The sequence below is a fragment of the Odontesthes bonariensis genome, chromosome 2 (genome assembly GCF_027942865.1).
Source record: "Odontesthes bonariensis isolate fOdoBon6 chromosome 2, fOdoBon6.hap1, whole genome shotgun sequence".
NCBI lineage: Eukaryota > Metazoa > Chordata > Actinopteri > Atheriniformes > Atherinopsidae > Odontesthes > Odontesthes bonariensis.
In genome coordinates, this window is record NC_134507.1 from 21,628,941 (window position 1) to 21,642,020 (window position 13,080).

General features: G+C 39.1%; 1 protein-coding gene across 1 annotated transcript in view; it reads left to right on the top strand.

The window, feature by feature from the left end:
• The window catches only part of arid5b (AT-rich interaction domain 5B), a 75,219-nt gene that overhangs the window by 57,855 nt on the left and 4,284 nt on the right, over positions 1-13,080 (top strand). Inside the window, exons 7-9 of the mRNA XM_075479000.1 lie at positions 4,016-4,068; positions 5,121-5,218; positions 12,803-13,019. Coding sequence (XP_075335115.1) covers positions 4,016-4,068; positions 5,121-5,218; positions 12,803-13,019 — 368 coding nt within the window. The remainder of the gene's footprint in view (positions 1-4,015; positions 4,069-5,120; positions 5,219-12,802; positions 13,020-13,080) is intronic.

The window sequence follows — 13,080 nt, forward strand, 5'->3', positions numbered from 1 at the left end:
GAAAATACGTTTCAAATCACAGTGCATATTTTGGAGTGAAACTGCACTCTGTAAGTCACAAAATATGTTAAACAGGCATGGAAAAACCCTGCGTGGATTTTAATCAGCATCTCTAACCACATTTTAACTATACTGCCCCCATGTTGTGATTATATGAGAAGCAAGTATCTGTTTTTTACTCAGGTTATGCAGACTTTATCTTAACTATCCAGAGAATGGGAGTCTTAAAGGAGGAAATGGAGATGACTGCCAGTTACTGCAGGCATTATGGCAAAAAAAATTCAAAAATTGCTCAGCTGTTAAAGAGTAAAAAACACGGTTTGTAGTAATAATACGCTAAAAGAAAAATACTCTAGGTGGAGAAACATTGCATCCAGCAGCTAGTAAAATACTCAGGAGACTTCCTGTCAGGGCACATTTTGCCTGGCTTTCATATGAGCAGAGAATATCTTCTCACACTTGTCAAAGGGGTTTCCTGTGAAGGCCAAGAACGTCCTTTCACACTGTGAAAAGAACATCACATGTATGAGAAACACGTCTGCCCGCGATGAAAGATCTGTAATATAGGTTGGATGCTTAGCTTGCATTCGGAGCGCACAGGGCAGAGAGGAGAAACATGCACATAAACATCATAAAGGGCGCAATCTGGTCTCTTGAAAGTGAAAAAGTGTGTCTGTTTAAGGTCTTTGATCTCGAGGCAAGACACATGAGAACATGAGCTCTCATCTCAAACTGTGGTTTTCAATTTTATTGCTTCTTCAAGTCTTTATTCAAAGAAGGAACTCACATTTGCATTCTTGTCAAAGGAACCAAGAAGGATTTAGCTATTCAGATGAGACCGTAACACGACAACTCCAGCAAATTAACAAGAGGCAGGAGGGGGAGGGAGATGTCTATTGAATGCACTAGTGACAGTTTATAGCATGGTAAAACTCATTACTCTTAACTATTGTATAAAGGTAAGTTGTGGTCGCCTCGACTCTGCTAACCTCACCGCAGTATTTTGACAGTCCTGTCATCTTGGCTGCCGGCATGTTGTACTTTAAATAGGTCGTTGTGGTTGTGGGAGATAGAGAAGGAAAGGGAAAGACGACAGGAGAATTACATACCCAACACGATTTACTTTTAGTTGCCATTTCTCTGTTTGAGCTCAGAATAAAGTCGAGATCCACGCGCCAACTGTTTTACATACAGTGCATGCTTTGAATCTCAAAACCAGACACATCATAAGCAAGGCCCTCATTAAATGGTGAAATCATGCTGTTTAAACTCCGTCCTTGGCAGCGAGCACACATCAGCACATGTAAAGAGGAAGAAAAAAAAGGGGGAAAAAAAACATCATAATTAATACAAACCCTCAGATGTAATCAGCCGCCGTTTTCATAGTCTTTCCTTGAAGCTCAGTAAAAATGCATTAAAGGATCAAAGAACTCACTTTCCTGTTATGGAAATTGAACTTATGTTATTTTAGTTGCATTAAAGTATTAATTTTCTTTATGAAGTTCTCTAGAGTTCAACAAAGCAACATAATGTTGAATGATTTCCAGATTTAGCCATGCTTTGTTGGCTGGGCCTCTAAAATTTCCATGTGATTCACCTTCAGAAAAACATAGACTATGTCTCTATACCTATCCTCCCTCATTTCAAGCTGCAATTGTTTTTCTTTACATCCCAGAAGAATGATATTCAGTCAATCTGCTTTTACCACGAATGGCTCATAACATATTGTAAGCCCTGTAATATTAAGATCGCCGGCTCTACACAGTGCCCGCTTGTTTTCCTGCCTCACTCATACTGAATTTATATTTCACTTCAGGGCTCGTATGCATTAAACATCTTAGAATAGAGGTGCTGATTTGAGACCAGTTGGCCTGGAAAAACAACGAAAGCAAGGGATAGAATACAGTCTGGAGAGTTTTAATTGTTGCTTGAAAATGGAAAAAAACTCTTGTTCGGTTATCAATATTTATGACTGCAAGTACAATTACTATCTTCAAGAGATAACAGCGCAGATTTTTTCTTCCAGTTTGTCAGTTATTTATTTGCAGAAGAAGAAAAATAGTGAAAATATGTTCACAGCTTTCAGAGTCCAAGATGAAATCTTCACACAATCTTGTTTATTCCCAGCAACAGCGCAGAGGAGCTAATCTTCATGGTGGATGAGTTGGATCCACAGATTGTAACACGTTTTTCTCTGTTTCTGTGGAAAAAAAGAAAATGACTGAAACTGTTATTTACAAAAAATAAATAAAAAGCTGCAGATTATTTTTCCATAAAGTAACTATTTCAGTTCTAGTCCCCTCCATATTTTTTTAATCTCTGCTACACGCTGTGGCTCCAGTTACCAGTCCTTGACCATGTAAAAGCCTTAACGCACACTAGTACTCGTATCACAGAACATGACTAATAACTGGGGCTGCAGTTTATTCTTGTGTCTCACTGTCCTTCTTTTTTTATCACTCTGTTGTTAGTGACTTGGCTGAACAGCTGCCGTCTCTCAAGTTGTATGGTGGCAGAAGAAGCAGTAAAAGATAAAAGCTTGTTCTTGTCAATTGAAGGAATAGCAGAACAGTAGTGGTGGTTACATTGTGTATTATGAATGTCCTTGATCTAGGAGATTAATCCACGAGTATGTGTGTGTGCGTCCGAGCATTACAATTTCCTACACATGTGTGCCTCAGTGCTTGGACATCAGCAAGTGATTGTGAACATCAGTTCCAATTTGTCTCCCTCTTTCAGCCTTGTTTGTCTAATTGCCATGCCATCGGTGTGTCATTGAGGCTGCATTGTGTTCATGTTTTGTCATCCTTATCTCCGTGATAATTGCCCCTGCCAAACAGAGGGGAATTAAGAAAAGAAATTACTAATGACAAGACATCTAAGAAAAGGCATGTTCTCTCATTTCCTTTATATGTTCTGCCCCGTCCCAATTCCGTGTGCGATTGTGGTAATTACAGTCGATGCATAACAAGCCAGTTAAATAGACCATCTTTCTGTTTCCATAGTCAGAAAGCACAATGCGCCAACGTGCTCAGTTCAAACAGAAAAACCTACCCAGCTCCCTTTGTTATTCCACCCTTGCATTGACAACGGTCGCAGAGAGGAGGGAAGGAAAAAATCAATGCTGTCAAATGCGGAGATAGGAAAATGTCATTTTGACAAATGCAAGGCTTTGTGTACGCACAGATTGAATTTTGATGGATTTCTCCCCAGGCGAGGCCTCCTTTTCTTATTTATAGGCCTTCATATAAAAATGTTAAACAATGATGTTACAGAAAGCAAATACAAATGTCATTGCCACAAAAAGTACCCCAATGAACTCATGGTTCTTTTCTTGTGGGAAATATTTTCTTTCAAAGTGGCTACATGGCTATTTTTGGAAAAATGTTACACAAGACTTGTATTATGATATGGCCTGTCATGGGGTATTTGCATGGGAAATCAATGCAAATGAATTTGCATTAGTTCAAACAGAAGTTTGAGCATAATGCCAAGCGTTTGATGCATGAAATAGTTTTCATTCATACCTGCAGGCTGCAGCTGAAGGTTAACAAATGTCTTTGTCAGGATGAGAAATATGCTGTATTTTATCACGTTGTGGTGTTTATACAGCTACTCGGTGTTCATTTTCACCCTTTCAGCTGAAGTGCAGCATTGCTTTGTGTGGAAATTATGAAAAGCTGTTTTCATTTCACAAACGCAGAAATCTCTATCTATCTATCTATCTATCTATCTATCTATCTATCTATCTATCTATCTATCTATCTATCTATCTATCTATCTATCTATCTATCTTAATTTACCATATAATAGTATAGCAGAAAATTCTGCATAGTGAGTCATTTAACTTTTAATGGTGTATTATTACATTTTTATTACTGTTTTTTCTTGACTAAAGGATCAAAATATTGATCTCCTTCCCTCTGGTGTAATGACTGTATATGACGTTATTCGTTTCAGCTCAGGTCCTTTCCCAGAGTTTCTAACTGCCTTGTTTGTCTTCTGTCTCCCACAGTCAACCTTTGGACTATGTTTCAGGCTGCTCAGAAACTTGGAGGATATGAGTTGGTAAGTATTCACATATGTGGCAATATATTCCCTGTCTTATGTGAAGGTTCCTCCCCTCTTTCTTCCATCTGCCCTTCTTTATGTTACACTCTGATATTCATCCTCCCCTTCTCTGATTCTAACTTATCCCTCTTCCTGATGCTGTCCCTTACCTGTATTCCTCCTTGCCTCCCTGTCTTTTCTCTGTCTGCCCTCCTTTTGCCCCTTGAGGTCAGTCACTATTTTCCTAAGAAGAAAGTATTGCTCAGAGCCCCTTGAACAGAAATAGTGCTGTTGTTTCAAAACCCCCTTGGTGTGGAAAACACATGTTCCTCTGTTCTGCACTGGGCAGAAGGAAATTGGATAAATTGCTCATTTTTTCCCACGTAGCAGATGAAGTGTAATGCACATACATACCCACAAGTGTGCACATGGACAGTACAGCATGCAAGTGCACACACAACCAGTGTGAGTCAGAAATAAGGGTGTATGAGGCACTTAAGTTGGCAGCCTTACCTGCCGTCTATTCATTCACTATTCATGTGCGACATGTTTCCAAAATGCAGTCAATGTTTGATGTTAAGTCATCAAGTGTGTTGCTCATGCTTGTTCCTTCAATTATTTTCATTACCTAACTATATAATGTTTTCCAAACAAACATTTAGATCAGGCTGTAAACAGGATATAGCTCATATAACTGGAGCTTGTATCCTTTTAAAACTCTCGTATCTGCAGCTGATTATCTCACGTTTCATGTCGAGGCTTTGTTAGCTCAGTGGCAGCCTGGATTTTTCTGTTGTGTTGGAGCCCGTCCGTTATTCCCATCTGTTATGGGATAAGAGCTTATAGCAGGAACAACTGACTGCATGAGGTTAACTGAGCTTATTGTGTTAGAGAATTGAGTGTTGAGAATTCAATAACTGGAACATCATGACTCAGTAACTCCTCAAGACCCTCAAATGATGTCAACCACTTATGTTTTTCTAATTTTTTCTCTCATATTTTTTCACTTGTCCAAAGTCAGATGATCTGTTTCTCTTACTCTTTGTCTTGTCTCTCATCCATTCTTCCAGATAACAGTCCGCCGACAGTGGAAGCATGTATATGATGAATTGGGTGGCAACCCCAGCAGCACAAGCGCCGCCACGTGTACACGGAGACACTACGAGAGGTGAATTATTTTGTTGCCAAGTTATATATGACACATTATTGCTATGCATGCACACATGGAACAGCTTGTTTTGCCACAAGTGAATAAAATCCCTCACAGCTGCATCCAATATGGTTTCACAATACTTCTCACAACACCACAAAACAAATATTGATCTTATACAAAGCAAGTCAATGCACTTAAAGACATGAAGAGCAGTGCCTCATATTTCTCAGCGGGATGCTGTTGCATGTAGTTATAATTGCATTAAGAAATATATTTTTTATAAACCTAAATGAAATTACACTTTTCTCGGAATTAATTGATCCGTTGTGTGCCAATATAGAGCCAATTATGCTGTAATCTTCCCCCGTTCTGTTGAACAAGCAAACCGAAGAAGATTAAAGAGCTGAAAATAACAGCAAAGTTTTGAATTATTAACTGACCTACATGGATACACATATATACAGTAACTGTATTACAAGCACATAAAGCTGTAAGCTAAAATGAAAACACCAGTTTAATGTATTCATTTAATCATTCAGTCAGATACTGTAGCATTTTGAACCTCCACATTATAATCACTTAGATGGTATTACCAAACCAAAAGCAAGCATATGGATATGATCCTCAGGGAGCTGTACGGGTATTATGCAGTGCTGCTTGCATGCACTCACACACCCACACACACACAAACAAACACACTACACAGTCGCTTTCCCAAGGTTAAACAAATGCCAAATATGATCTTCCCAGCAAGAGATAACCAGTCGCTCGTCAAGCAGGTCATTCCTCCAGGCCAGCGACCCTCTCCACATCCCTCTGGTTACTGCAGGTTCATGCATCAGCACAGCTGAGGCACACACACACACCTGTCAGTAATACAGCAAAGATGCCAGCGGTGCCATTTGAGGGAGCCAAGCAGTTTAAGATTGTGTCAAGATTGCATGCTGTAAGCGAATTTGCAAGCCCAGGAAGCAAAGGCTGCAGTGGCTTTTCCAGGAAATTTGCAAAGAAATATAGGTGTGTGAAAGTGTTTGTTATGTTGTTCAGTGTGATGTATTTGCAGTCAGGCTGGTAATGTGACTCTAAATGTTAAGTTGTCTGAAACAGAACTATTGTTTAAAGTCAGAGCTGCTGCAATGGAGTCCCGTATTTATACTAATAATGAACTTGACTATCAATACCTGGTTCATAAAAAAAGTTTTATCATAAGAAAAGTCAGGATTTATTCTTGTTTTATAGAGTCTATGAAGTACTGTGAGGCCAGATGTGAAAAGCTACATTGTTCATTAGACTGTGAGGTGTAACTACGGTGGTATGAAGGCAGGCATAGTCGGAGAAATTCATGTGGGAAGTGGTGAGGTGTGACTGCTGCTGCGCTGGCCTTTCCCTCTCCAGCCACCGTGAAGCAGCTGAGAGAAAATAATGCTGAATCAATATAAAGCAATAATATCCACACACTGCAGTGAATATCAGGCTGACAGAGAGAAGGTGTATGAGGGAGGGGTAATGGTAGGGTGATGGGGTATGTGTGTGAGGGAAAGATCAGCTGAAGCTGAGCAAGTTTCCATTCAGGGGAATAATTTTAGCTGAGCCTTGGTGTTTGGGCTGCTTGGAGGGCAATTAGCTCCAATGTATTAACTCAGCAAACACAGCCATTCTCTCTGCATGATGAATGAGGCTGTTTGTAGGCTCGCTGAAGTGTGTGTTTGCTCCCCAGAGGCGTCTTTGTTTCCACCTTTAATCATTACTCAATGTGCTACAGAAATATAATTCACAAGCAAGAATGTACAGTGTACAAAGTGGAACAACACCTATGTTTTGTATTTCTCTCTAGAGGATCATTTCCGATTTGTCTCGGTGGGGTAAAGTAGAGTAGATCAAGAAATAAATTCTCCAGCTAGTAAGAAAAAAGGAAACAATATTTCAGGACATAATTGCTTTCAATTAAGTGGATATTCTTGGCTGTCTTGGTGTTATTTGGGTTAAAGACTGCGAAGCTCCACAAGCATTCAACTCTCGTTTAAAATTATACACATTATCCCTTTACAGCCCTAATGGTAAAATCACATGAAATGGTTTCCTAGGAGATGTTATTGTGAAAGATGGAGCCAAGGGCATAATCACTATATTTATGCTGTCCAGGAGCAGGCGGTAATCACTAGTAGAAATGGAGTTGCATAGCTGGAATTGAACAGGAGATAACCTCGGCTAATTGTCATTTTCAAAGTTACTGTTTAGTCACAGAGCGCCGTTCATTAGTGCGCAAGGAAAAATCAATGTAGAAATGTCCAAGCCAAGGTCTGCTGCTGCAGCTACAGGGAAGCTTTAATGATATTTATTTAAACCGTTTCCCGAGATTAGCTGTCAGGGCCCAGCGCTCTGAATTAAAAATGAGGTCATGAAAAAGATGGCATCAATAACCTTGAAATAGACTGCCTTTTCCTTCTGTGCTGTGCCATTTTCTCTACCCCCCCCTTACTCTCTCTCTCCCTGCCTTGCACTTCATGCTGTTTCTTTCATTATACAGGTCAGCGCCTTTTAACAGCTCCTACATATTTAATCTTCCTGCTTTCCTACGTGATCTCTTGTTACAGAAACATCACATTCTGCTATCTCTGTTCATTTCTGGCTGTTACAGATTTTTAATACCTCACCATGCCTTGGCACTCTAATGTAATTGCACAATCGGGTTGGCATTGTGGTGGGAGGGGGGGGGGGGAGGGGGGGGGGGTATCCATGGCAACAGAGAAGCAATTTAGAATAATTTGCTATTTAAAAACTCTGAGGTTTTGGGCAATAGCAGAGAACACAGATGAGGGGTTTTGGATTAAATCATTTCATCTTTAAAAGTATTAGATGTTTGCCAGATGTACTCTACACTGAGTCTGGGGCTTGTGAAATATTCTCTGGCTCAGATCATGCAGATATGTGTTTCTTTTAAGACAGATGCACGCCTGTTCCAATTTTAGTCGACTAGATGTTTTATTGATTCAGCCTTTATTCATTCCTCTTGGTATCGATGTTCCTCTGCATTCGCTACAGCTGCTCTCTAGATATAAAAACACATTGTTAGGAAACCTTAAGTCAGTCTTTACACTGAGAATAGTAATAAAATAGGCTTAGATTTGAGTACAAGAAAAGAGAAAATAGATTTTCATTTCTTCTAAATCTTATTTTGCCACATACTCAGAATCATGCTCTAGTCAGCATCTCTCTGCTTTCTTTGTCCTTGCTGTTTTGCAGATACATCAAATGTGCTGCATTACACTTTAGCTTGCCTTTATTTTTAGTGCTACAGCCCAAACACAGTTTTCAATTATTCTGGGGTCTTGTCCTAAAGCAGAGGGAATCATTGGATTGCAGTCTGGAGGGAGTATCACTTTCATGTCTTACCTGTTAGAGACAGGAGACAGACTGCAACAATGACTTTAATAAACAAGCAAAAATGTGTCAGTTTTAAGGAATAAAGCAGGAAAATAAGGAGGGAGAAAGGAAAGTTGCAACATGAGAACATATTTGTGTGTTGACTGTCAGCATTCCTTAACACTATAAACAATGTCTCAACATGTTGTCCGGATCAAAAGCATGGCCAAATTCTTTGTATCTTTCTGACTCCACCATTGAATCTGGACTTCAGCTACAACTGGAATACAGCCAAAGAGCTGCACGTTCTTTATTTTAAAATAGCAGACAGCTATTTTAACCTCCGAGAGCTAGATGATTTCTCCATGACAAATGCTAGTATTGATAAAAAAAAAAAAAAAAAATTTCTTAGCACCAAACTAACAAATCACAATAGCGTGGGATGATTTTTTTCTAATATGTGGAAAACATAAACGTCTGACGTTTCTTTCTCTTGTGGCAATAAGAAATCACAAATTATATCACTGATGTGTGACAGGCAATCGACTGTAGAGAATCTATTCAAGTCTACTGAGATTAATAACTAGATCAGTGTAGCAAATTGAATCAGGGACATTCTAGCTGATACTTGAGTCCACTTCAGGACAGCAAAAGGCAGCATGTTATGTATCTTATTGGGCATTAATACTTAAGTAACTCAAAGACTTGAGTGTTTCTTTATGCAGAATAGTGCACATTTATTTTACACAGTTGTAACTCTTGGCTCACACCTGCTATGGCGAACATTTACTGCAAGCCGCAGCTAATGAGAGCAAACCCCAGGGGAACAGTAGAGGTCATTTTAAATCTGGTATTTTCAGACTTGACAAAGGACTTAAGTTTTCATACATTCCTGCGCTGCCCTCGTGTTTTAACTGCATGAATGAGGGTCACCTCAAGTGGTTTGGCTACGAGACAAAAGAGGAGCTTTGAGGCATGAATCCAAAGCAGAGGGACTACAATGTCTGTTTATCCCTCTGCTGGCATCTTGTCTCCCTCTTTTATCTACAGCAGTTTTGTTTCATTGTTGTTCTGTTGTTACGAAATCATTTCTTTTAGATTAGATAAAAAATGTGACTTTCTTAGATTCAATTCTATTTTCCTTGTAGGCTTGTAAAAGTATGTTGTTTTTTTCTTCCTCCAAATCTTTCTACTGCCCTGGGGGCTTGCCCACCAGCTCTTTAAATAGTTTCTTTTCCTTTTTTTTATGCATGAAGCAGCTCTTGTGATCTTAACACAACACCAGATAAAATTAATTTCAGCACGGATGGGAGGGAAATTGTCGAAATGGAACAGCCTGCAGGCTTTTTCCACTTATTTGGTGACTTAGGCATTTCTTGGATTTGAGTACGCTGCTTGTTCCTGTAACACAAAACTCAGATGAGAGCAGCACATTGCTGGTAAAGTCACCTTGTTTTTGCCAAGTTGTGTTTTTTAGGGGGAGGTGCTGTGTGTGTAATCTAGACGCTTGTGCTTTGATGAATTACACTGTTTGTGATCGATCATATGCGATGCATTACATATATATATGAAGAGACATTTCTTGGTTTAATTTCATGAGACATCCTCAATCTCTGACCGTTCAATTTTTAATCTCCTCGCTGCATATTTTGGTTGCTTGTTATCAACATGGAAAACGGCTGCTTAAACAAAAGCCAGGTGATAAATTGGCATGAGACAAAGTTAAGTATTTATTGACCTCATAAAAACGTTGCCTCTCCTGCCCTGGTGAAATTCTTTCCTGGAATCTGTCAGTGCAGTATACGCCCCCAAGTGGCACAAATTATTAACTACACCTGGCTTTCTTTCAGCTAATGCATTGGCTGCCAAGCTCATCTCTTTCTCTGCCTTGGAGGAAATTGCTACTTATAGTGGTATTGTATCACAGGCACTTATTATATCATATTGCACAGTCATGACTTAGTTTTATGTGAATTGCTTGAAATTACCCCTGTTTGTCATACTATGGGGTTTTATTTTGATTTTCTGTTTGGTTTACTTTCTTATATTTCTATATAGAAGGAAAATTGGAAAAAGGAATGAGAACGCTGTAGCTTGAACATTCATTTACGGCAGGATTAGCAATAACATTTGAAAAGGTAGATGGATAAAAATTAATCACATAACTTAACAGGCTTGTTTTAATGTGGCATCCTAGTTTTGTTAACAAAGCAAATAATTCTGACAATGGCAGGAACTTCCTGAGACTGATTTTTGTTTTTCTGCCTAACATACCATCTTAGACTTTCCATTTAAAACTATTTAAAGGCCCCAGTAATTTCCCGGGATCAGCTCTTACATTATCCGGGCCAGCGACAATGCCCCCCTCCCCCCTTGCCCCTTATTGACATTCCATAAAGTTGACCCAGGCCAAGTCAGCCATCTCTTTCCCACAGATCATGCAGATAGTCAACAGTGCTCCCTGGTATATATATATATGCAGTTTGTGTGACCGTTTGACGGGATGTAAGCTGGACATTTGCACATGTTAAATATCCATGTTCCAGTTTGAAGGAATAACAATTTTATGAAGGTAAAGCACTTATTATGACTGGATTTTCTGTGCAATAATACCTCATTATAAAAAGCCTGAGAAGCACTTCCCTATTTCTAATGAATAACACTTCAAAGTTAACAGCATGCTTTTCATGGTTTCGTCATAGTACTCTTTGCTCCTCATTAATTAGCCTTTATCCCCTTTTTCACTCCCTTTTTTATCTCTTTTTCTTTTTTCTTCTGGTTTCTTTTCCTCCTCTCTTCTCTTTCACAACCTCTTTGCTCTCTGTCTCTCCAATAAGTCACATTTAATAGTACATTTCCTTTCTTGGCCTGGGGCCTGGTGCCAGACCAGCTGTATGAAATGTAGTTTCACCGCTTTCCCTGCCAGCACTTTTGTTCAGAGGAAAAATAACAAAAAATCCCACAGAGCCTCTTGAACTCTCTAAGGCTTTTTTTCTCTCTCTCTCTCTCTTTTGAAGAGTGGGCGAAACAGCTCTTGATTCATTGTTTGTTTTACCGTCATGTCCCTTAAAAGGAAGAGTCCAACCTTTTTTTTACTCGTGACTGAAAAAGTCATGTTTTTGTCTGGCTTTCATGCATTGTTAATCTACAAAAACCTGAAGGAGGCTCTGGAAAGATTTTCAGAGGAATTTACTGAAGTTTGTAGAGTTGTAGTTTTTCAGTTGTCTTGGTTTCCTCTTCCACAACGTTTCTTATTTCTGGTCCTGTGCCAATTTCCATTTTCTTCCCTGAGCAATAAAAGTCTAAAAGTTTCCCTTCCTGGTTTCTTCATGTCATTATTTTACACATGGGTATTGTTATGTTATCCAGATCTTAATGTTCCCATTAGTTACAACATCAGATATGGAAAACTGACATGGGATGTATTCAGAGGAGAAATAACAGAAGTCAGAAATTGTTTAATGTTTATTCTACAGAACGATCTTTGTCGTAAAGTATGAACTTATTTAAGCCTGAGAATATGCAGCTATTGCATGTGTTAAAATCACATATTGTTACCATCTGAAAATATTTTATTGCTGCAAGGGCTTCTGCCATTCATCATATTAGTATGTTGAAGTAGATATTTTATGCTGTAAGGTCTCTTTAAAACATTTGATTTCAACCCTTCCAGATATTTTCTTCTTTTTCGTTTCCAACCACAGTAACTCTACACACCCACACACACATTCAGCTCTGTCAAGGTTAAAGTAATACCAAATGTGATCCGTCTCAGCAGGGGATAACTCATTATTCACATTCTCTCTTTCTCACACACACACGCACACACAGACACGCACACACAAACACCAATTGGAGCCTGGATTTCCCCTAACTTAGCTTAATTACAATTGAACTGTTAATGCTTTCCAGGTATTAAAACAAGGAGGGGTTTAAAGCGAGATATATAATAGACCATATACATGTAGCAAAACTACTGCTTATTCGGATTTTAGTTTTAAGGAACAAAATAAGCTTGCATATTTCATATATCATTACACACACACAATAAAACTTGCTTTTCTCTAAAAAAAAGACTGGATTTTAGGGTTTTGAGATACATTTGTTGCTTTCTTTTTAAATTTGAAATTTAGATTTTTTGTTTGTGTGAGGACACAAAACACAAAACTAATTGTACCTTGAAAATGTGGTGTGGCATAACTAAATTATCCCTCCTTTGCCTACATTCTTCTTCAGGCTCCTCCTTCCGTACGAGAGGCACATAAATGGCGAGCAGGACAAGCCCCTCCCTTTGTTCAAACCCAGGAAGCAGGAAGGCAGCCAAGAGAAGGCCTCTACAACCGGAACCAAAGCCAAAGGACTCGGGGCCAAGAAACTGAAAGCCCCCAACAATCTGAAGCCGGGGAGTAAAAAGGACAGAGGGGAGATACTGAAAGGCCAGGAACAATCACAGGTCAGTCGCAGCTTCAGCCTAATCAAGATTCCTTCTCACTCTGAATATAATTTTTGGTTTT